Here is a 25794-nt window from a genome sequence, read left to right on the forward strand (position 1 = left end):
GGGAGGTAGGAGAGCCGTAAAACCCTGTCACAGGCCTCCTGTCTCCTGCCAGATGAAGGCAGCATAGGAAAGGTGTACGGCTTGTGAGAAGGACCACACCTTCATAGGTCTATGGGGCCTGATAAGATGCATCCCAGAGTTCTGAAGGAATTGGCTGATGTAGTTGCCAAGCCATTCTCCATGATATTTGAAAAGTCATGGCAGTCAGGTGAAGTGCTCGGTCAAGGAAAAAGGGAATCATTGCACCCCTTTTTAAAATGGGTAGAAGGGAGGACCATAGGAGCTACCAACCTGTCAGCCTCACCTCTGTGCCTGGGAAGATCGTGGAACAGATTCTCCTAGAAGCTCTGCTAAGGCACGTGGAGAACAAGGAGGTGATTCAAGACAGCCAGCATGGCTCTACCAAGGGCTTCATGCCTGGCCAACCTAGTGGCCTTCTGTGATGGAGTGACTACATCAGTGGACAAGGGAAGAACTACAGATGTCACCTAGCTGGACTGATAGGGGCAAACTTTTTAGCAGGGCCTGTTGCAATAAGACAAGGGGTAATGATCTTAAACTAAAAGAGGGTAGGTTTCGAGTAGATATAAGGAAGAATTTTTTTTACAATGAGGGTGGTGAAACACTGGCACTGGTTGCCCAGAGAGGTGGTTGATGCCCCATCCCTGGAAACATCCATGGTCAGGTTGGATAGGGCTCTGGGAGACCTGATCTAGTTGAAGATGTCTCTGCTTATTGCAGGGGTGTTGGACTAGATGACCTTTAAAGGTCCCTTCCAACCCAAATTATTCTATGATACCTGATACTTACAAACTTGTTTCCCTGAAGCTGAGAGCTTCAGAGAGTCTGCTGTTGCAGCCCAAGCCACCACAACTTAAGCTAAAGGAGCTACTTTAACAGTCAGTCGAGCAGTACAAGGTTCTCTCAGGCTATTTTTGTTAAACACCTGATGGTGGCAGCAACAGAGATCACCTTCACCAAGAAATGCCAGCTTCCCACCCTGTTTTAGGCCACATGCTTTGGAGCAGCACAAGTAGCATGTACAACCCAGAGTACTGAAAATCAATCACTTTCTAAAAGTGCATTTTTATGCTCTTTCTGTGTGTTTCTTCATCTAATTGAGTTGAACCCAGTTTCACTTCTGGATTTTGGTAATTTCTGTTTTAATATTCATATCTATAAATATCCACAGCCTTTTACAGAGGGGAGATCCCACCTTGTGAACCAGAGAGAAGTCTAGCTGCACTGGCAGGATAAGCTCAGCCACCAGGGGCCAAAGCCAAAGGCAGCCAGAGCGCTGTCAGCTACATCCCAGGCCCCTGGGATGAGCTCAATGGATACTGCATCTATACTGAACAATTTAGCAAACTTGTTTCTGGTACTGGTCCAACTGGCATGGTCCAGTCACCTCTGTGACAGTAAACTCTCTGAGCCTTCCAAAGAGTGAGGTTGTGTGCAGCTGCCTGTTAGGCTTGGTCATTAGCTGGTAATTAACTCTCTAAAATGCCCAGGAACTGTTTGGGGCAGTGTTAGTTGGTGTTGTCCAAAAGCATGCTGAGACCTTTCTGAGCATTTAGTGTCATCACCAGTTTCACTCGCTGGTTCCTTTCTGTGGCACTCCTGAATTTATTGATCCAGATGTAGCCAATGACATCTGGAAATGCGGCTCTGATAATCTTCTCGAAAACTGTAATGCCCAGCAGAGCTGCCAGAATAATGTTATATACACATACGTGCAGAGAGATTCTGGGCAGCTGGCTGGGCTTGTGATGAAGGTGGAGGTGCCCAGAAGGAGATGATGAAGATGAAGGTGTCCTGCACAAGGGTGCAGAGGCAAACTGTTCCTATAGCCATGGTGAGATGAGGGGGAAGAAAACATGAACACTAAAGGATATGGATACTCTAGTACAGATGGGGTCCACCAGTGTAGTAGTCTGACTGCTTCCTGCATCCCCTAACTTCCTTGAATTCAAATTGATACTGCTCTTGCTTTTGAAGCTGTTCCCGTCAGGTGTAACACCTTCTAACAAGCTCTGCATGGACAGTTGAGCATGTGCGCATAGTTGTGTGTAAGTGCAGTGCTTGGTCACTGACCGAGCAGACATGGAGTTAAGGAACCTTACGGACCCTTTGTCCGCTAATTCTCATTAGCATTTCGTTAAGGGAAACCTGAAAGTGTGTGAGAGACGAGTTGAGTTTTGACTCTTGCCGATGAACCAGGGCTGCTTGAAAATGCCAGCTGGAGGGAGACTCTGCTGGGAAGGTCTTTGGCTGAGCAAGGTGGGGCAGCTGGCTGAGCTACTCAGCTTATTTGCATGTCTGGTACCTAAAAATAAGGGGCATTCTTGCTTAAAAACCCCTCAAAGCCTGAATGCGGAAGCGAGTTAACTATTTGTACGTTAGAAAATATGTCAGGTATGGCGTGGGTGAGCTGTGCTGTAGCCTGAAGCCCTGGGAGATGGAGAGGGAAGCAACAGTTGTTGAGAGCTGCGTCCACAGTAGAGGTTTGGGAGGTCTTCATGCCACTGCTGAGAGCTGCCAGTGGAGCAGTGAGCTAAGCCCGGAACACCTGCAGCGCAGTGACTGTCGGTAGAGAGTAGGAAAGAAACATCATCCATTACCTGGGCTGAATGGCACGTCTGCGTTCCCATCTGCCGGCCCAGCACAGTCCCTCATGGCTGGCCAGCAACCTGTGTGCCTGGGGACTGCTGGGCCACAGCGGGTCCTTTCCCTCAGCTGCAGGAGCTGTATTGTGGCAGCAAAAAAAAAGGGCTATTGCTAGGATTTCCTGAGGATGGTTGTCTCACCCACAGATGATTATTCACAACTTCTAAGTTGATGTATTCTAAAACCGTGTCCTTCCCCCCTCCCCGGAAAGTTATATTTGTTTAAAACTCTTTGTTTAAATACTTGGCTTGCAGGTGGGGAAACATTGCTCATGCTTTGTTATGAAGGCAGCATAATTCAGCTCCTCAGACTTCTGGGCAAGAACTTGAACTACTGCCATTTAACAGGGGGTTTATTTTCCATTTTGCTTTTTACTGAGCATCCCTACAATTTGAAGATGGACCTTGTCACTGCCAAAGTGCACCTGGCAAAAGAGTTGTTCCTTTTTCCTCAGCTCTGGCTCTGGCACAGGCTAGAGCGGCTGCTAAACCCAGTTCTTGCCATCCAAACTTCAAAATAAATCTACCGAGCGGTACCACATGTGCATCTTTTTTCAAATCTTGCCAGTTGTCTGCTTTGCTGTCTCCCACAGGCTTTTGCCTGGCCGGACAGGCCCCAGTCTCATATCTCATTCTGCAATGAGGGACTGCTGGTCCATACTGGACATTTTCGCATATGAAGGATTAGTCTTTAAGCCTGATTCAAATTGAGACCTCTGAAGTTGGTGAAAGACTTCCCAGGGATTTCAGCAGGCTTTAGGGAGAGTTTTTATCGTTACAAGGGGCAGAGCAGTGGATAAGGCACTAGAATGGTTAAGGGGAGATGGAATTTTGGTTTTGGTTAGAATACTTGTCTGCCTGCTCTCACTTTGTGCCTCTTTTTCCCTATCTGGGAATAATTAAATATGCTTTTCTGGTGAAAACCTTTGAGATCTCTTGGTAAAAAGTGTTAGATAATGCTTGTGTGTTGTGACCATTATTGTTTTGTGGGAGTTAGTTTTTAAAGAGCTCTTTGAAAGATCATCATTAACACAACAAAATATTAGTGAAAAAGTAGCTGCTTCTCTCTAAACTTGACGAAAAGGGTAAGCAAATCCTAAATCAGATCTGCTGCCATGGGTCACTGAATGGTGGATTCTGTGCACAGTACAGGATGCGTTCGTCTGCTTGTTTAAAAAAGAAAATCTGCTCATCTTCTAGAAGGTTATTTTATTCCATGTGCTCAAATGCTGTAACAATCATTTGTCCTCTACCTTGAAGAAAGAGATAACTGGGAAAAAAAAAAAAAAAAGGTTTGGAAATGGAAAGAAACAACAGAGACATAAACATTTTTATCTAACCCAAAGCAAAAAGTTTGATTTAGACAACACGATGCATCACCCCGTGGCTGTTGGTAGATGGCAGCCTCTGTCCTTCCGCAAAGGGGCTCTGTAAAAGGTTACAGCTGCCTCCAGATGCTTTCTCACAGGCCCACCTGCTGATACCAAACCTCAGCAGGAGGCGAAAGAATTTGTAGAAAGAAGTTTCAGAAGCAATTCAAACATAATCCAGCTCGGAGGTAATAATGAACAGGCTTTACTGCATTAATTGCATATTATAACATGGATTTAGGAGGTAACTGCTGTTGGGGTATGTTTCCAATTGATAAGTATAGGCAAAAGCCTTGTTGACATCTTGTTCAGTGGGGGTCTTATCCTGACCTTTCAAGCAGGCTGAAGCTGTACTGAGGCCAAGTGGTCTTTTCTCTGGTGGCAGGATAAAACTGGGTGTGTTGCTGCTGCGTTTCTGGCTGGAGCTGCGCGAGCCCACCCTGCCGATGACTCATCCCTTCGAGTGGCTCAGAATATCACACTCTGCCTTTGCTGCTTTCCTATTCTTATTACACTGATGCATTTGGGTCTCGCACGGTGTTGGCGTTTCATTTACAAACCTCTCTTTTTCCCATAAAGGAAAGATGGCTGCCAGCCCTGCTATATCCTTATGTTCAGCACTCAGAAAGGGTTTTTTTCTGAGCCTTTCCTGAATGACTTTGGATGAAGATGTTTTATTTAAAAGCAGAACAACCAAACACATTAAGCACCTTAGAAAGCACATTTTTCAGAGTTCAACTGTTCTTTGGTAGCTTTTTTTTTTTCTTCCAAAATCGGCTGCTTCTGTGTATGATTCAGACTAAATTTTCCCTTTGCTCCCAGCAAGCAGTGAATTGGGATCTTTAGGCCTGCAAAAAAGACCTGTGTTCCTTCCCTGCCACCCTGTCTGAGTCTGTGCTTGAGTATTTCAGCAACCGAGTTTACAACAGTGACCAGAATAAGATAAGCAGTGGAACAGACACACAGGTCTCCTGTTTCTTTCTCCCTCACTCAGAGAGAACCTGACTGCTCCATTAAATCTGGTGTGGACATACCTTGAAATTAAAGCACTGTGTTGTCACAAGAGAAAATGGATAGAAATAAATTTACCTCTTCCTAATATTCTTTATTTTTGTTATTTTTGTGAACCAGGTGTTCCAGATGACACAAAAATGAAGATACCGACAGCTATGAAGAAGTCATGAGGTAAGACTCCAAATGTTGCAGTGGGTTTTGCAAAGACCAGCTGGTGGACTTTAGGGCAAGTAGGTCTGTGCAGTGACACTTCTCTGGCGGTCCATGGGGAGCCACATCCATGAAAGGGGCCATCCGTTTGAGGCCTACACTGAAGCAGACCCTTGTCATGTATCAGTGGTATATTTGGGCCTAAAAAATTGTAGTAGAAAAGAGAGATGCAGTGAAGACTGACTGTCTTGATTTTGTTCTTCACAGTAGGGCATTTTCACAGCTAGTGAGCACACCTCCTTCCACTTCCTAGTGTGCCACATTGACTCAGAAACAAGTCTTACTGGAAACAAGTTGTTGGAAACAAGTTTTATTTTGTTAAATGCTGTAAGAATCATTAAGAAAACCCACTCCATTGTTCTTACTGATAAACATGAAGTCAGAATTGCTGCTCTCCATGTGCATGTGTAAGACAAACATGTTATTGCAGAATCTCGGCAGTCCGGTGGCAGAGCTCAGCTTTCCACTCCCGGCACCCAGCCACATTTAAGTTATGTGACTGCTCCTAGTCCACTTCCGTGCAAAGTCATCCAGCTCAGATGGATGACTTTGGCAGCAGCACAACACCCCATTCGATTGCTGCCCCTCTTTCTGAAGGGACTGTGTAACTGTGCCTTTGGTTGCCAGGAATGTGAAGCGCTTCCGAGCTGCGCCGTTCATGAACACTAGGTAGCTCCATGGGATTTCTGAACACCGTATAGGTCTGTTGTAACTCTTTCGATAACTCTATTTACATGTTCAAGAGTTAAATAAACCTTCACAAAAAGTATACAGGACAACATCAGCGTGCTGGAGTTCCACAGAGCGACACTGCAGGTGACTGCGTGCCTACTGCTTGAGTGTATAGTGGTACATATAGAAAGAATCATAGAATAGAAGAGGAGCAGTAGAGCCCTGGGGTTCACATGCTGATTTCCAAGTGCAACTCAAGATCTTCAAGATCTGCCCTCTTCATTCAGGCACCTGTATAAAAGTTACACCCCAAACACAGTCAATGCTCGCTGTGGAGTCTCCCGTGAAGGTAAATCTGTCCCCCCTGAACAGCCTGCCCCTGGGAGGGATGTGACAGGCACACTAATACCCCATTGCTGTCAGCAGAAGTTGCGCTTGCTGCGGCAGCGAGTGCTGATTCACCAAATGGGGACTGAGACACATCTTTTCATTTTTCTTCTGGAGAGAGGGGTTGCTTGTAGCATTAAAAACATACGTAATAACAGGCGCAACTGTGTCTTCCAACATCGGCTGTGTTTTGATGCTGGTGTTGTCCTTGTGATGACCATTAGTGAGAGGCTGGGCAGGGATGTGAAATGCACTTATAATCTAAGCATAATTTGCTCTGTTTGCAAGCGAGCATCAGTCCTTGCACAGAAGTGGTCAAACAACAAGCAGGGCAGACGCTCCTTTAGGAACCTCATCTCTGTGCTAAGGTTCTGGTTTCCAGGAAGCAATTTTTCCCTTAAGAATTATTTAATCAGAGAAAAATTTTCCGGTACTCACAGACACAACTGCTGCTATATAGAACTTGGCATTACAAAGAAAGTAACCACAACATGGCACAGCTTCCAGAGGCTGAACATTTTCTGAAGCGATAGGAGAGGGGATGTGGAAGATTGTAAATAGTGGTGCCACCTGCTATGCACAATAACTTTCAAAGTTCTAACCCTTGACACTTCATCAGGTACAAAAGGCATTTATTATAGCCATTTCATCCTAATGCCCAAGGTATTATTCACTAAATGCATTTCTCATTTATTTCCTATGTTCAGAAAATGTGTTCTAGGCAGCCTGCGAGTCATTTCTGCCTGGCTGGAGAAAAAAGTATGATTGGTACAATAGAAAAAGAAGAAAGAAAGGAAAAGTAGTGTCTCTGCTCCACTTACAAGAAGGTGCATGTTAATTTGGTTTGCTTCATGTGGATTTAATCAATGCAAATACAGATGGGGGAAGAGCGTCAGTGAGAGTAACAGGTCGGGTTTATTCCTCTTTCTTTGCTTGACCTGCTGAATCGATCTGCCCTGTTGCCAGGAAAATCAGAATCATGGTGACACCGGCCCCTCTCCTGTAGAGCCAGAAGAGAATTTATGTTGGAACCTCGCGCTTAAAATTCACAAACTTTCCACGGGTGGCTGATGTTCTCACGCCGCTGCTTATCGGGATAAAATAACGGTGTGGCAGAGCGGATGCCATTCCCTCGGCGACTTTTAAGACCTCCAGCGAGCCGAGAAGCCCGCGCCTCCAGCCCCGAGGTCCCCGGCCCAGGGCCGCTGCCGCGGGGTGGCGCCCGGCACCAGGGCTGCTCCGCGCATCGCTCCGCGGCCTCCCCCCGCTCCTCCCCGCCGGTTCCCGCCGGCCGCCCCCGTCTCCCCCGCCCTCCCCTGGGCGGGGGTTCCCCCCGTCCCCTCCGCGGAGCAACGCCGGGCGGTTGCGGGGCCGCCCCAGGACTACAGGTCCCGGCGTGCCCGGCCCCGCGGAGCCGGCGGAGATGGCGCCTGCGCGGGGCTGCGGGACCGCTCCGCCGTGCCACACCCCCGGGGGAGGGAGGCAGGAGCTCCCGAGCCCTCAAACCACCGGGGGGAGGATGGAGTAGCGGGGTGAGGCGCGGCGGGAGCAGACAGCGCGGGGAGCGCCGCCTCCGCCCGGCGGGGGGGTGGGAGCGCGGAGGAGAAGGGAGGAAGGCAGGGATCATGCACGGGGGGATAACGGGCTAGGGGCAGGAGGCGGGTGGTCGCCCGGAGACTCCGCACCTCGGGAGTGACGTCCTGCTGCAGTGCCGCTGCCTGCCTACGCTGCCCGAGCTCGTCAATGGAGCTGGAAAACATCGTTGCCAACACCGTCTTGTTGAAAGCTAGGGAAGGTGAGAGAGCGGCGGGAGGGGAGGGAGGGCTAAGAGCATCCTTGTCGCAGTCGCCCCTCCGCGGAGCGGTGACCGCGGGGGTACGGGCGGGCACCGGCGGGGCTGCGCGCCCGTTCCCGGCTTTCGGGGTGCCATGTGGCCGAGCCGGCGTTGGAAACGGCTCGTTTGAGCCCCGGTTAAAAGGAAAATATCGCTTTCCCCTCTGTGTGCGGGGGTTTGGGAAAGGAAGTGAATGAGATTGCAGGGATTACAATATTCACCCATCTCTTCCTTCCCTCTCTTCCCGCTCTCCCCCCCCCCCCCCCCCCTTAAAGCTGGTCCCACAGATTGTGCTATTTCAGCGTCTATTGTTAAAGGTCAGCTGCAGATGCATTCATTCAAAAGGGCTTAGCAAATCTGCTAATAGCTTTCCGCGCCGTGTGGTGAGACCGGCAGGATCGTATCGCTACAACGTACAGTCATTGCCTTATTCGGCGTTATTAGGTGATATCATGTTGCTGCAAACATGCCCATTGTGGAGAGTGTGTTTGTCCCCAGCCGGAGCCGGGCAGAGGGACCGGGGGCTCAGCCCCTGGGCTGCCGGTGCCCCGGAGAGCGGCGGGGCTGGCTGAACCGGGGGCTGCCCCCGCTGGGGACCGGCAGCTGGATGCTTCGGGAGATGCTGGTGCCGCCGGCAAGGAGCAGCCGCTGCTCGGCGCGCTGCGCGGTAAAAACACGCTGGGATGCCGGCCGCGGGGCTCTCTTGAACATCTCCGCCCCCAAGAATCCGCAAACGCCGACACCGCCGGCAGATCGGGCTCGCAGGGCTTTTTCCCTCCCTTCGGGAGGGGAGGTGGTTCCCTCTCTCGGTGCGTGCCCGAGGGAGGACATCGCACCGCGGGCGCGGAGCCGGGCGCTCCCCGCGGCGGGGCCGGGGGCTCAGGGCTCGCCCCCGGCTCCCCGCGGGGACCCCGGGAGCATCCCCCCCGCCCGGGGGATGAGCGCCACGCAAAAGCAACACGTATCACGGTTGCAGCATCACTGCCAAGCGCAATCGTTTTCTGTTGGTTGCGACTCGGTTTTACATATGTGTTTATTTACTTGCTTACTGTTTAAAATAAGACATTTTCCCAAGCTTTTATTCACACTTCTATTCCCTGAAAACACTTGCTAGACGGGGCGGTTTTAGGTGTGGTACAACCTGCAGCCTTTTTTTCCCCACTGTTCTCTGAAGTGCCTGGAGTCACCCGCTTGCGAGGCCGGGGACCACTGTGGTGGACTTCAGCTTTGGTCACTCTGAAGCTATGGGAGTACGAGTAAAGCAACATTAGTTTCATAAAAGAAATTGTTTAAATGGCCCTCCCCTGGAGTGATCCTTTTGCTGGGAAAATAGTTCAAATTGTAAAATAATGTTTATATAACTCATGGGCTGTTGAACTTGTGAGGCTTAGTTAAAGAGTAAAGTCCTGAGATCCTCCCAAAAAAGCTCTATAAATAATAAGGGCAAAGGTATTATTCCATTCAGCAGATCAGTGAATTATAACTTTCTGACTTCTGATGGAGAATTTTTATTTCTGTTGTCATTTTTAATGTTGTTTTGGATGCAGTTGTTGCTACCAGCAGTACAGTGCTGGCTTAGATTTCAGTAGACTTTAGGAATACTTTAAAAGACTGGTATTAATTACAGTTATTGTGTGTTGTTTTCAGAGAACCAATATTTTGCAAGTGATTTTAAATGTGCCACTCAGTTTTATGGTCTTTTTCTACCATCCTCAGCAAGATGGTAACAGTAATGTTGGTTTATTGTGTTAAAGTCTCATTAAAGAAGCTGTTAGCTATAATCCAAATGGCAGAAATTTATCAAGATTTACTCCAAACTAGACTCCAACTTTTCTTTTAAGCATGTATGAAGCTCCAACAATATGTTTTTGAGGCCCGGTGCTTATTTATTTTGAAAGCTTGTTTTGGAGGGGGTGTGAATTTTTTTTTTAAATGAGGAACAAAGGACAAGTTTTGTACCTGACTTGAGAGCCACAAGTATTACGTCTGTGTCGTGTATGTTTCCGCGTTTTCAGTTATCATTGCAAGCTACTGCGAGTAAAGTGTTTTTAACATTTGCAAAGAGTAATGTAGGTGGATGTCACTGCAGATGAAGAAGATGGACAGCATATGGAAGACCAAGAGTAAAAGCAAATTAATACATTGAGGATGATAGTATCTAAAGATAAGTTTGTTGCGGGTCCTGCAGACTCCATCAATAGATTTAGCTGGGAGAACGTGTAGCCAAAGCCGAGTACATGTGTGTGTTTCCACTTGTGAAGTCAAAAGTAAAAGCTACATTAGCTTAATTACATGGAGGTTGGTGCCTGCAATGTGGTACTTAATGTCAGAAGAAGGAAAATTATGGGATCCGCTCTGCAGATGTTAGAAAAAGCGGAAGTTTTATCACAACTGCAAGGGGAACACAAAGCCAATATCGGTAGCAAAAGGAAAATTTCAGGTTAGTTTCGAAGGGAGGCTTAGGTTGACCCGCAACATGAAGTCCAGCGGTGAGGACTTTCGTAAGGGACTCACAAGTAGAGCTGAGTGACCACTAGAAACATTTTCTAGCAAATATTGGTTTAAATTTTGCAACTCATTTGCTTTGGCCTTGGTAGTGTTTTTTCTGTGGTCCCTTGTGTAAGTTCCTTTGCGACTAAGTTGCGCTAAAGCAACCCCCAATGCAAAGTGAACTTTTTGGCTGAAATACCAGGGAGCAAGTTTTATAATTGTTATAGAAATACTTGCACTCAAATCCTGGTGATTACAATGGGAAGCACACCCAGAATTAACTGATGCTATGTGATACATGAGTAATCTTATTAGAGCAACAAAAAGAGTAAATGCAGTTCACATACAAAAATGTATTTCACTGAATAATTTTGAGCAGAGAATAAATTTCAGGAAATCTTCATCTTTTTGCAGAATATGAAGTTTTTGACACAAAATTATACATAAGTTGCTTGTTATACTCAGGAGTCTGCCAGTCTGAACACGTAACAGTTTTATTGCGTTTTGAAGTTCATTTATAATTTATTAGGAATGAATTTATGCTGTTTCCTCAGTTATCATTTCGCGTTTCTTGGATGCAAAATCCCATTTCACAAATCGCTGGTCTCTTGTAGGATTGAATAGAAAATACATCTGGTTTAATTATAGGAACCAAATAGGTATTTGGGGCCGTCTTGTATTGCCTGGGGAAAAGAATAAGCAGAGAAGGGAAGAAAAGAAAGATGAGAATCATAAAAAGAAAAGCAAAATAATAATAATTGCAGTCATTTCAGGTTGAGTAAGAACCCCAAATTATGAGGTGGTGAAACATTTATCTGGATCTTTTCATTAGCCTTCTTGTTTGTGAGTCTCAGAACAATCATGGCTGAACCACAGAATCATCCAGCCGTTAGTAATGGAGGTCTGTCGTGCTCCTAGCAGCAAGTCCAGGTTGGTGAACGAATCTCAATTAATTTTCCCAATTTAAGGTTGTTTGACAGAGGACACCATCAGAACCAAGGAGCCAATGGAGGGGTTCAGGAGAGGCCAAGGGCTGAGTCACCCAACGTTTCAGAGGAACTTAAACAGCCCTAACCCAGAGAAGCTTTAAAACACATCCCTACAGCCATGAATCTGCCCCCGCCTGCCAGAAGCAATAAGCTGATAAAAGAAAAGTCTTTTCAAAGACACTGATGATTAAATTACAATGTTTGTATGAAAAACAAACAATATGGTCAGATAAGCATGACCGTGGCATCGTGATTGCCTATATAATCTTCATCGTGATCCATTCCTTCCTAGCCATAAGAGCAGTCTTCCCTCCTGTCGCCTGCTGCTTCTGTGCGCGTGAGCTTTCTCAGGCAACCTGAAACACGTTTCAAAACCAAAATACATCTTGAATCTGATAAATTGCAAAATCCTTTACACATTTGTAAAACCAGACAGACAATTCCCACTACTTGAAAGTTTTAGTGATAACTAAATTAGTCCTCATGGTTAGTTTTAAAACAGCTAAATTGGAAAATAAATTATTATTTTTCTCAGACCTGGGGTAATGTGCAAAGTTTACCATGTAAACCTGGTAAAAGGGAAAAAACCAACTCGATCACTAAAACATAATGCAAATGGCCTTTTTTTTTTATTTTTTATTTTCCCTTTAGGTAGTCTGAGATTCTAAAATAAACTTATCTATGGCACCCAAGCAAAGCCTTTGATGGGCCTAGCCAAAAGGGGCAACCTTCTTTCCTATATCTCAGAATTTTTTGATGAGTGCACGGTGATGTCATATAACATGCGAAATGTGCCTGTTCGTAAATTGCTGTACTTTTAGCTTGCTTTTGCAGGATGATCACAGGAGAGATTTGTGCATGTCCTTATTGGCAAAAGACTAGCAATAAATTCTAAACAAGAGGCGTGATTGCTTTCCAAGAACTTGGCTGCAGAGCAATTGGAAAAAGGGCAGTAAAACAATGAAAAGCATATTTTGAAGGAAAAAAGGTGACTATAGCGACAGCCAAAACTCCATGGAGAATATGATTATTGCAACTTAACTTTAGCAGCTTCATTAACCAGTGCTTTGAATGCAGAATCCAAGGTCCTGTCCTGTATCCCTTGATATAAAAATAAAGTACTTTGTAACACAAATGTCTCTATAAGCAGAGGAAGCTTGCATGCAGTGATTCAGTTTAGTTTTCTTTCTGGAGTTCAAGAGAAGCTCTTAACCACTGCAATAGCTTAAAAAAAATAAATTCCAAGAATGGAATCAGCCATTACTTCAGATGCAACAGGATGCTTTTGAACCAGTAGTTTAAGAAAAAATGAGATTCCTTTTCAAGCCTGTAACCATTTCTTTCTGGAAAAAAAAATAATTCCAAAGAGTCCAGAATACTTGATTATATTCTAATCAAGGAAATTCAGGAAATAGGAGTCTTCGGGCCTTTGTGAAAAGCATGTGTAAGTCTGAATGACATAAATATCTCCTTTTACAGAAGGGACTTATTTCTGTAGCCATAGCTGGCTTTGAGCAAGTGTGTATGTGTGTCTCTGTATGTGTAGAACAGGCTTTAAATCCCTTTCCATGTATTGCTTTTCATAGCAGGGCTGATGCAGAGCAAGTTAGAGCTGCTGTGGCTGTGCCCTTGATGGGCACCCTGCTCTTCTGGAGTTCTCCTTTGTTGCTGATTACACCACCAGTCATGGGCAGCAGGTCCTGGGATGTGGCAGTACTGGAGAAACCAAGAGCTCTTCCACCCAAACTTCTGAACTGACGAGAGATGACTATGCCCCTTCGTGTGTGTTGTTGCTGTGGAACTGTGATTTTTATAGCCTAATCACTATCTAGTCTGTTGGGTTTGTAAACACTTTAAAAAATATTTAGTACTGAGCTGTGATGGTCTCTCAGGTTAGTAACACATTCTAGAACAAATGTTAGCTATGGAAGTTTGAATAGAGCTACTTACCTTTGCTCCATTAATCTCATGTGATTGCTTTCCTCAAGTGCAGAATCATAAATTTAGGAAGAGGCTGCCTGTATTTGTTATCAACATGTTCCTTTTCTGAGAAGGTTTTAACTTAGTGTTACTGAAATTGTCCATTCAGAAAAGAATTTTCAGTATTTATCCAAAAGTTAGGCATAACTTTTTGACTATATCTATATTTCTATATTAATTAGGAATATTCTGAGATACTTTCGGCAAAAATGTCTGAAAGACGTGGTTTTAGGGGTGCTCTCCTGAGAGTGTTACCAGGCCAGCAGCACTTGGCCCAGGCTAACACGTGTCTGTCTGATAGACAGCTCCAGAATAAAAGCCTCAACCACAGTCTTGCCCTGAGGTGAGTCCTACTGCATGTATCCATGGCTTTGTCACCTGCCTGACGTGTGCTGCCTCATTTGTCTTTGTCACCTGTGTGGCGTGTGCTGCCCTATTTTGAAGGTAATGAAGAAGAAACAGCTAAAAAGGAATGCCGCAGCTCTCTCGCAGCAATGACTTTGCTGTTTCTAGGCCTTGGGAGTATGTTATACTTGTTCGGTGGTTGACCTTGCTTCCTTTATCTTTTATACCTGTGGACAGTACAATAGATTTCTACTGAAAGGAAGCCAAAAAACCCACCCCTGGATCATTTCAATCTAATTTCTTGGAAGATGAGCTCCCTTTCCAGGTACTGCTTTGCTAACTAAGATCTGCTAATGATTTCTCTTTCCCCAACTCGGAAGATGAACTTCTGTGTGCTGAGGACTTTGACGCTTGCAGTGAGGGGTCTAAAGCCCCTATTGTATGTTCAGACTTATTAATACAGATGTGCCCTGATCTCATAAAGCCCAAAGCTGACTGCTAGGATGTATGCAGGGTCCTTCTGCATGTGTAGAGACAAAAGTATGTAGCTGATTCTTCTCCTACACTATCTGTATGCCAGTGGTACTCTGTGAATGACTTCTGGTTTCTATTGATCCAAAGAAAGCTACTGAAGCTCTAATTGAAGTGCAAGTAGTGGTGCTAAAGTCAATGGGATTATTTCCATGGCTAAAATATCCACAAAATCACATCAGAATCCATATTGGTGCATGTAAAAAGTTTAAAAGAAAATTATTTTATCAAAGCAGTTACTGTCTTCATAAAATATTAGTCAAAACCAACCAAATAAACAAGGGTCCTCTTCCTTTACAGCTGGATAGGAAACACTACCTTTCCATCCCTTTTTCTCTTCCTTTTTTTTGGTTAATGAAAACGGTAGCTAGGGATCTAACTCATGCTCATCTATGAGATCTTACCTTGGACTTCTATTTCAAAAATATTCTATAAGCTGTAGGAGTTTTCTGTGTGGCAGCGGGTAAGAAGAGAATTGATTGCTTCTCATTTCTACAGGCACATAATCTAAACAATAACAAGATGATATAATCCTAATATTTCTTTAAGACCACAGGATGTGAAATTAAATTAAAAGGCCAGGAAAATAAAGAACCCTGCAGTTTGATTACACTCAGCTGGATTATCTTTGTAATTATTTTGCTTGGAGGATTTCAAAATGCATACTGCTTTGTGAGAAAGATTAGGCAGGGAAACCAAAATTAAAGTAAACATTCAGAAGAAAATATTGAATAGAAGATGGGTATTTTATTTCATTTAAAAAAATAATCCATAGAGTTGAGTGTTAAAATGAAAGGATGTAACAAAATATAGGTGAGGGGGAAGATGGATGAGGCTGCAAAGTCTGTAGAACTGTCTTCGCTGCTTCTAGTTCATATAATGTCTCTTCAGATATAGTTGAAGAAACTGTCACAAGCATTTATTCAGGGAAGAAGGCCAGGCTAAAAGGAGTAGAAATACACACAAGTACTTGAGACTCAGTTCAGGCCTGGGAGTGAATAATGCAAATAATATTAATGAAGGAAGGGCGGCTGTCTGTGCTCTAGGATAAAAATAGTTATTCACAGCCAACTTCTCAGTGGCACAGCGAAGACTGAAAAATGGGTATATCCATCACTTCCAGCACCTGGAAGTCCGCTTACTATGCATGAGTAGTCCCACAGACTTACTTCATGGGGGTTGGAAATGGGAAATGCAGCTTGTTTGTGCGTGGTCTGCAAGGCCGGTACCTTGGGGATCAGTCAGTTCTCCCCGATGTGATGCTGTTCAAGTCAGTAAAGCTGCACCGATATAACTGAAGTGAAACAAACTATTAGTAGCCATCGGGAAAGGCCTGCTTTGTCATTTTGTCCCTTGTCCTCCATGCACATTTAAAAAGCTTTAAACAGTTTTAGTGTAAAAATGACTCAATTTATGGGCTTCTTTCTCTTGAGGTTTTGGGGGTTTTTTTCAGTCCAAGAACTCTTGATTATTCTAGTTAAATTTTCCTTACTTCCATCTCCATACTCATGTGATCCCTTTTGTACAGTTTTCATTCTCCAGGTACTTTCTGTTTCCCATCAGTTATAATCTTGCCAAGTTCAACAGGGTTTGTTCTTTCCTCCATCTGTCTTGTCAGCTTGGATGCTCCATCTCAAATCTCGTGCAGTCAGTCCTCAGGACCACTCCTTTCTCAGTGGTGGATTCCCAGGAGGTGTGCCTGGGGATGGAGCTGGTCGTGCAGGCAGCCTGAAACCACTCCTCGCCCTGGCCCACCTCAAAGTCAGCTGAAATAGCTGGTCAGATGGAGAGGGGATCCTGGGGCAGAGATGGCACCGATCAGGGTATTTCTGAGTAGTTTCCATTTGAGGTTGTTTATGGAGTTCCCTGTTGCCCTGAAGATGCCAAAGAGGTGATTAATAAGCAGCAGCAGCTATTTTTGCATTGGTTGAGTGTTCTCTTGGGTGTCATTGAATGCATGATTTCACTATAAGCCTGGATTTTCCTGGTAGGCTGAGGTTATATTACAAGTTCCAGAAGTTATCTTATTTTCGGTACAGTACTTCTTTTACTTAACTACTCAGAGCCAATCTCTACCATGCCCACAGGAGCTACTAGGATGCTGTTTACTAGCACCCAATGCTCCTGGACTATTCCTCTTTTCCTAGCATCATTCTTCTAGTGAATAAATTTGGATGGTTTTGTTTCCTCTCTCTTTTGCAGTAGTCTAAATTTTTCTAGACTGAAATTCCCATATTTTATTCTCCCTGTTTTTCTAATCTTTCTAGTTTATTTTTCCTGTCCTCTGTTTCTGACACCACCTTTGAATTTGAGAAGTCTTTGATGTACTGTTTAAAGCATATTTAATTAGATTGGATTAAATGTCAGTTTACTGGACACATTGTATATATTTTCTTTCTTTATGTATTTTCTGTTGTGTATTATCCTTCCTTGTTCTTTGGTCAGTGTTTAGTCTGTGTGACAAGGCTCTTATCTAAAATGACTGAAACTGTTCTTCCCCTCTCCCCATGTGTTAGGGGAGACCTTCATGATTCTATAGGAAGCCTTTATTTCCAATGAAATCTTTAAACTCTGCCTGGATGAGCTCTCTCCCTCACATTTATCTGGCCATCTAGTGTGTCTCAGGAAAGGGACTGCCTGCCAGAATGGAGGAACTCTGTGACGTTGCAGTTGCGTTCACTTGGCAGCATCTGCAGAAGGCACTGGTGGAGAATCTCATCTTGTGAAAAAAGTAAAAAAAGAGGGAAATGCAGCTGGAAGAAGAGGAGATTCGGAAACAAAGGGGAGATGTCAGTGATGCCAAGTGAAAGCATCGCCAATGAGTCAAAAACCCCTATAGACAGCACAAGGGAACTGACATCTTTAACAAGCAGATGAGTTGGGAAGAATGGATGTCAGGGTAAATCATCGTTTAGCCAACGTTGCCAAAATATATGTGGAAGTTATACGTATATTTCATATTGGTGCTGGTCAATGCTTGATGTTCTATTTTGTCTTGGATTTCTGCTGATTTCATCTTCCCATTGCTTTCCTTCCTGCTCCCTCATAGGTTTGGTTTTGTTTCTTACTGGGGATGAAGGTTACATTGGGAATTCCGTTCAGCCCGTGCGCCTTTTTCCATCTTTAATTTTAGTTGTTATAGATATCTTTTTTATTATTTCTTTTTCAATTCTCTGGGTCTTCATGAAGTTGGTTGCATTTGGTCCAGTAGGAGAAGTTTTAGTGATAAACATGTGATTAGTGTGACAGCGATAAGTGGAATAACATCTCACTATCAATTTTATTGATAATTTTATTTGGCTAACAGATATGGAAAATTAAGAGAATCTGAACACTCAGCCTTAATCTTCTTGCTGTTAAAGGATGAGTAGTTGTCCAGTGCAATATTTGGAAGCAGTGAAAAAGCTTACAAATACAGGAGTTTGGGCTAATCTATGAATAAACCCTTTCTGTCTCCCTCCATAGCAATTCCACATCTACATTTCATCTCTGAATCATGATTTTGTGTTTCTGAGGATGCCTAGTTATAAATTGTACATTGACTGAGAAGTACACATCTGGGAAAGTTTGTGCTTTGTTTATTTCGCCAGCAGCCCAGTTTTAGGAAGAATTATCCAGATGTTATGTATGATGTAAACTTCTCTTAAGGTTACAGTACACCTTTCCTGGAAGCTGTGTGCATCTCCTCTTACTATTTGCTCAATGAGAGACATAGGAATGGTTCAGGATTTAGAAAAAACACTTCAGCTCTCTGGTTTGGAGAACTGGTAATAGAATAGAAAAGCATTTGGAGTAAAGTTCCTTCTTGCCACATGTTACTGACTGACACCGAATAGTAGCAGGTGCCTTTGGAAAGGTATGGATAGAATGATCCTTCCCCAAGACTATCTTTTCAGCCTCCCACGCTAGGGACTTCCTGAGCAGAAGGTGGCTTTGCCCTACGGTGTTTAATGGAGGGATCTACCCTTTATGAATTTATTTAATCCATTTTGGACCACGTTTATAATTTTGGCCTGAGCAGCTTTCTGTGGCAATGAGTTCCATCATGTAACAAAAGCATGCAAACTTCCCAACATGTGTTCTTCATGAGGGACTCTCAGCTGATGTATGACTTAGGTTTTGGCAACCTCAGAAAGCAGTCATTGGGAAGACGTGGAAGTGTCTTGGAGGGGAAAGAAAAGGAATTATCCACAAATCAATCAAACAATTCTCTTGTGGTTGGTTTGTTTGATTGGTTTTTTTACATGTTGATTTCATTGCTTGTGCCCTAATTTCTATTAGGTCATTCATGATTTTGTAACTGTTTACCACATGCCCTTCATAGTCTTTCTCCAGGCAGAAAGGTCCAAGTCTGTCATCTCTGTCCCTTTGCATCTTCTAATTCTGTATCCTTTTTGAAATGGGTGACCAAAACTACACAGCGCGTGTGTGCTATGGGCAGTGGCACAGTGATGTTGACCACTTCGTACTTTGTTCTTGTCACAAACTTAACTTGATGTTTGTTTGCTTTTTTCCCCACTGGCATAAGTATTCATTACTAGACCTACTGACAGCAACCTCAGAAATTTGTCTCCTGAGCTGCAGCATTTAATTTGGAGCCCATCGTTTGCTGTGCATAGCATAGATCGTTTTTGTTCCCATGGAACACTGTGCTTCTGACATAGAATTTAATATCTCTTTTTTTTTTTTTTTTTCTTTATTCCCCTAACTCTTAAGTGATCCAATACTGCAACATACTCCTGCAACTCTTTGCAGGCTGTTTGTTACAACTGTCCTGAAGAAATTCATCTTGGCAGCAAATGTCATCTTGCTATTTATCTCTTTTCCAGACCATTTATGAATACATGGAACAGACCAAGTCCTATCGCAGATCTCTGTGGCACCCCACTAGCAGCCTCACTCCACTGTCAAATTTTTATCCCTGATTTCCCATCCTGTCAACTGCTGCTGACTCACAACAGGGTCTCCTCTCCAGAAACAGCTTAGTTTCTTAAGAGTCGTTGGTGGAAGTCAATGCCAAAAAAACACTGTTCAAAAGCTGCCTGCCTGAGCAGCTTTGGCTGCAGCCAGCTTGTTCCAGGGGTGGAGAAGAAAAGTGAAAACCTGTGAATGAGAAATGTTGGAATTTGCCAGCTGATGGCAGTATTCGAAGGAGCCATCCCTGTGACATCTGAGGATTGGCAAAAAAATCAGGGTTACACCAAGGGCTGAAAGACAAGGTCCCAGGTGAACACTGTTAAAATGGGCACTGTTTGAATTTACCCATCAAATTTCTGACCATCTGAAGCTGTTGTAAGGTCAGTGATCACCTCTAATGCCACAAAGGAGCGTGACACATGCCAGTAGGCCACTGGCCACAATGTGCTTAAAAAAAAAAAAAAATAAACCCAACCCAAATCTCCCACCCTGCTTCCAAACCCTGCCAATCCTAGGGGGAAAAAAAAAGGAAATAAAGGTGATTTCAGGTAATTATTCTTCAGGACTTGTACACTAAATACTTGCTCTTGTCCACGCATACGTGCTCAGGATCAACCTCTCTCATCAGGCAGCCTAATCTGAAATCTCTAGCGGGTCTCGGGACGTTTGTTATTCTGGCTCATGCAGACCTCCAGCTGCAAAATGTTTATTTGGCTGTGAAAAGTCTATGAAGTAACAAACTTTGATGGATTCAGCATATTGTTTTCTCTTCCTTTTTTGGGATGCTGTTTGCCTCCAGCTCTCATGGGGAATGTTTTTTTTCTGTACATCAGAAATATTAGGCACCTCGAGTGACTGGCAACGTGTGTAGCCCAGGTATGAGCAATGCTCTGCTACAACCCTTTTGTGGCAGTCTGTGCTGCACACACATTGCCTAAAAATAATGGCATAATAAGACTGCACAACACCATAATGTTTAACCTTGCTGTGATTTCAAGTTGCTGGTAGTTTATTCTTGCTCATTAGAAGTTTACAGGTTGAATAATACCATGACACTGGGATTATTCATGGAGTTGAGTCAAGGAAGTAAACTCTGGCTTCGTGAGCATAGTTGGGAAAGCAGATAGAGAAATATATTATTTCTTGAGTGACCTCTCTGAGACCTCCTTGTGGTGGTTGGTATAAACAAACTGGTAATTGGAAAGTTTAGAATAAATAGAAGTCAGCTTTTTAAGACTTATGGATGTGCTACGTAAGTGACCCTTCCAAAATGAAGCTCAAGTCTATATGTTATAAATCCTTTGCAAGGGGATTGTTTGAATATAGTTTTAAGCAAACATTTACCAGCTGTGTGAAGGCATTTGGCTTGTTTCGAAGCCCAGAAATATTTTACAAGTTGAGGACAGAGCATGCTTTTGTTTGGAGTCTCAGACCTAAATTTTCAAAAATACTTAGTGGTTTGATTTCTTTTTATATTTTGTTTTCTAGATACAATGAGTTGAGAAGGAATTAATTTGCTTAGCGATATAGTTTAGTGATGGTTTTTGTCAGTGTTAGGTTGATGGTTGGACTTGATGATCTGAAATGTCCCTTCCACCCTAGGCAATTCTATGATTCCAATATCAGGAATGAAGTCCTGGATATTGAAATGTATATTCGGTGCAGGGAACAGCCAAATGTGAGAGACCTGGCATGTTTCTAGGGCCGGATACGGAGGAGGGCAGGTAGTGAAGCTTTGGTCTCTGCCCTTTGTTAATATCCCTGCTCGAGGTGATGGCTCAGGTGTTGGGATTCAGCATCGCATTTTGAAAGAGAAGACATAGAAGGCTGCGATGCTGCCTATGAGAATCTGCTAGTGCAGGTGCAGGCTGAAGATGCCATCCTATAAACAGTAAAGCAAGTAAATACATTTCAGATGTGACTAGTCCCATAAGGTGAACAATTTGTTGACAGAGGCAATTTGAGCAATTGCTCATCAGTGAAAGTAAATGCTTCAAATCCCAGGCTATTGCCTGCTTGTGGGGGGAAAAAAAGAAATAAAAAAAATCACATTTTGTGTAAGCCTAGCACCTAATTCCAGCAAAATATTGTGGGAAGACCATTTTTTAAGGAGGTTGTGCTTGTTCCCTTAAAAACAGGGTGAGATTTGCAGACACTTCACTAACATAGATCTGTGCTATTCCCAATGAATCTTTTAATCTGGGTTGATTGCAAATCACAGCGACTGTGTGTTTGTGATGCATTAACTTCTCTAATACCTCCTTGCAGATGAAGTTTCATTTGATCTTAGTAGATGAGGTTCAGCTGGAGGATAAAGCTAACTTTTAGGATTGCATAATTTTGCAAAAGAGTGAATTTTGCTCTTTAAAAGTCTTACTGTTTTCTTCAGGGGAGGAGGAAAAGGGAGAGAACAGTTTGACAGAATCAGTTGTTTTTATTTAAGAGAATGTGAGGAAATGGCATCTTCCAATAAATATAGATTTTATTGAAGTTGAATACCGTGACAAATAGTTTAGACTTAGAACTTCAGATTTGGTATGTAAGCAGAGCAACTCCGCTGAGATTTGTGTGCATTGCTAAGATTAATGAAATATACTTTGTAAAGAAGGGCAATGATTCACTGTGTAAAAATAGGCAGCATCTTAAAGAGCTTGTAAACACAGCTATTAATTTTAGGACGAGAATCTTATACTCTTTGTCTTAGTCTGAGAATAATGCCACCACTCTCCATGACACTATTCAGTGGGTACAAATTCAGCTCTTAAATAGATTTTTAAACAGACTTTCAAAGTGGCCACAGTTTCATTTTTGTTTGTGTCCTGTCCATCCTTTGAAATATCTATATGATACTTTTACTGTATAAAATATTAATCTCTACCATTTTAAGCCATCTTCTACACCACAAACCCTGCTTGATACATTTGCTGGAGTCAGTTAGTAATAACAATTATAAAAGGAGCCACAGCTGACGTGCCCCTCCTTTTCTACCTACTTGCCTCGGGGTTTTGCAGTCTAGAAAGTACTCCTTGGTGTGAGTCACTAAAAAGATCTTGTGTTGTTTTTTTTTTTCCTTTTTTTCCCCCACCAGTGTTGATTCTGGTTAAGGTTTAGTCTGGTGCTGCATTTCACTCTTGATTTGAAGGAAGGGGAATGACTTTCCTCTTCTCTTTCATAACCTCAGGTCTTGTAATTTTTATTCATTCATTCTTTTCAGTATCAGGGAGAAGCTTTCTTTGGCTTGATGCAGCTTTTTGGTGATCTTCCCAACAGCTCTTGTCTTACTCCACTGTCTTGATCTTCTGCATGAAGTCTATATTTGTTTTCTTTCAAAAGAAGGAAGCCTCAAAATTTGGGCAGGAGCCAAAGGCTCAGTTCAAGCTCAATGGTATTAAATTGTATTTAATGGAACACAGCAAAATCACCATCATTTTCTATTGGACCCACTGGCTGTGGGTGTCTTTCTTTTTAAGCTCTCCTTAAAGCTTAAAGCACAAGAAAACGTATTTGGGTGCCAGCTCCTGTCACTTTTGACAAATAACCAAAGGCCCATCTTGCTGCTTACACGGGAATATTAGTAATCACTTTGTATCAGTGACCTTCCCAGGCTGGAGCAAGCGGGTGGTGGGACAGACTGGGTGGAGAGACTCACCTGAAAGAAGTTCATCGGAAGCCAGAAGTCATGAACAACATGAAGATCCTTGCAAGTTTTCCATCCTGGGCTGCACCTGATGATGTGCACTGGCATAGAGGGGAGTCTTGGCCACTCTTAGTCTCTGGGCTCTCTGTGAAGCCCTGTCTTATTTGCCTTGTATACCTGACGTTCTTTAAAACACTAAATATACTTTTTTTAATTATTATTCCTTTGGGAAGTGGGCAGATACAACCAGAGCCGTAGAACTCTATGTTGTCTGTAAGTTCATTGAATTTTCTCCTCAGCTCTTCTATTTACTGTTTTTACCATTCTTGCAGGGTCCCAAACCTCTATTTTTATACCAAAGACAAGAATCCATTAACTCATCTCTATACAGTAACCTGCCTATAGGAAGAATCAGTCTAGTTGACCAGATCAGTATATGGATATTTAAAACTTTATCAAATGCCTACACTTCCATGACAAAATCTCTAACAACTGGACTAGATCTGATGGTAATTTGTCCTCTGACTCTACCTTGTTTTTAAAATGAACTGGTGGTGTTTGACAAGCATGGGGGATTCCACACACCAACCATTACAATGTAGTCAGAAGTGAAGGGAATTTCCACCACGATGTGATCCATGACTATGAACATACTATCATTTATAAATGTTCCTGTCTGTTATCTCTCTCCATCTGCCTGTGGTGTTATTCTACATGTTTTTCATGAAGACATAATAATATTGTGTATCTGCTAATATTGCAGAGGCTTATTCCTCTGCCTAGCTGATCTCTGCTTAGAAACTGTTTGGAAATGGTCTTTCCCCTGGCAATTATTTAATCAGAGTTGAAACATTGATCACATTGCTGTGCACCTGTGCATGGGCTTTAAGGTGTTCCTGAGTGCTGTGGACTCGTCACCTTGTAGAGAAGCAAGCCCAATACAGGTAGCTTCCTACCTTGCCTCCACAAGGCAGAGAAAATTCAGTTTCAGGTGAGCCCCTCTTGTTTCTGTAGGGGTTGGCAAAGACCGGGGTGTGACTCAGGGCTTGTCCTCATCTGCAGCAGATATACAGCTCCTGCTCCTTCCTCCAGCTGAATATTACAGTTGAGATCCAGTTCTTGGTGGATCAAACTCCTTTCTTCATCCTGGCTTTGCTTGCGAGGCAAACTGAGCTGCATGGAGGTTGCCCAATGCCTTGAGTTGTTCAAATGTTTGCAGCACGCTATAATTTTGAGTAAGGCTCCTTGAGAGGATGCTGTAAGTGGGCTTTGGGCAGGGTGAATGGTGGAAACTGCTTTCCCTCTGCTGCATCACCACAACCATGTTGCCTCTGGTGCAGACTCATCACCCTTCCCTGGCAACTGAGGCGCTGCTATCCTGGGAAAAGGGGCAAGGTGAGAGGGCTCAGTGGTACAGCCCCTTGGTGCAGCTTCTGGAGAACAAACTTCCAGACCTGGGACACGTAGCAGGGACCTGCAGCTGGTTAAGAGGGGGCTGGGATCAGTAAGAAGGTGAGCAATTTTCTAACCATGAGTAAATCCTGCACCTGGAAAGAGGAGAGGACTCAGGAGACTGAAACTGGAGTAGGAGCAGGCCACCAAGCACCATTTTGAGTTGTGTATCCCAGCCCTGGCATAAAAGACTTTATTTTTTTCCTCTTGTAAGTCATAATAGACAAGGCTAGAGAACAGGAGAATGGTCTCTACCACCAGTTAGCTTTGCACATCTGAGTCTACTATTTAATCTTTCATGGTCAAAATCTCTTCTGCAACAGACCTATATTCTGTAAAGCTGCTGAACTCAAGGATCTAATAAAGTGGATATTAATGCAGCTGTTTCTGTTCCGTGGAAAACGTAGAACATGCAGTTAAGTTTTACTATAGAGCTGCATGTGTTTTTTATTTTCTGTGTGCAAATCAGCATATTTTATTTGTTTTGTAGTAATTTGTAATACATGGATCAGTGTATTCTACAGTAACCCTAATTATTAAGGAATCATCCTCTACTTAATTGTTATGACTAATTTTTCAGCCTGGTTCTTCTATTAGCTGTGCCGTGTAAGAAAGTAAAAAATGCATGTCATCACTAATTATCTTACGGAGCAGTCATGATTAATGCCACACTAATGTCCAAGCAGATCAAGGAACAGTCCTATAGCTGACACCCAGGCGAATTTCCCCTTGAAGTCACTGTAGACTTTGGCTGATTGAGAACCTCAGGATTAAGTACAGATCTTTCTTTCTTCACAAATTAGGTAATGTCATTAATTTAGTGAATGCTTTCTGCTTCTTTGTGATATTTTTTTTTTTTGATGACTGCTTTCTCTGTTGTAGCATACCGTGTTCTTTCTGAGATATTGAATAGCAAGCACACCTCACATTTTCTTGAGTATCCTTACTTGATCACCAAAATTTGTACTTTTTAAAATAGGAATGGCTTAATTAGATTATTGAAAATTTTCTGAAAGCTCTTGAAAATCCCGTTTTAGCTGTTAAGTTTTGGGCTGCTCTGTGCTTACATGTGAAAAGGAATGTGTACTCACTTTGAAGTTGATAGCATCAACTGCGAAGTTTATAACCTAACAGTAAACACGTAACTTTCTTGCATTCAGCAATAGTTAAAAGCATATAGGGATGAAAAGCCTTATGTAGGCACTTAACCTTCTCTTGCAAAGTCGGCTGCCAACAACTCTGACGACAGCTCAGTAATTTCAAAGAAGCAGCCATTAGCGTTTCCTGTCCTCCTTATGAA

At 43.3% G+C, this 25794-nt stretch overlaps 1 protein-coding gene across 1 annotated transcript in view; it reads left to right on the plus strand.

Annotated features, from left to right (window-relative positions):
* Window positions 1-7840: 7840 nt before the first annotated feature.
* The window catches only part of GRK5 (G protein-coupled receptor kinase 5), a 162250-nt gene continuing 144296 nt past the window's right edge, over window positions 7841-25794 (plus strand). Inside the window, exon 1 of the mRNA XM_074159142.1 lies at window positions 7841-8114. Coding sequence (XP_074015243.1) covers window positions 8063-8114 — 52 coding nt within the window. The 5' untranslated portion in view covers window positions 7841-8062. The remainder of the gene's footprint in view (window positions 8115-25794) is intronic.

Source organism: Numenius arquata, chromosome 15 (genome assembly GCF_964106895.1).
Source record: "Numenius arquata chromosome 15, bNumArq3.hap1.1, whole genome shotgun sequence".
NCBI lineage: Eukaryota > Metazoa > Chordata > Aves > Charadriiformes > Scolopacidae > Numenius > Numenius arquata.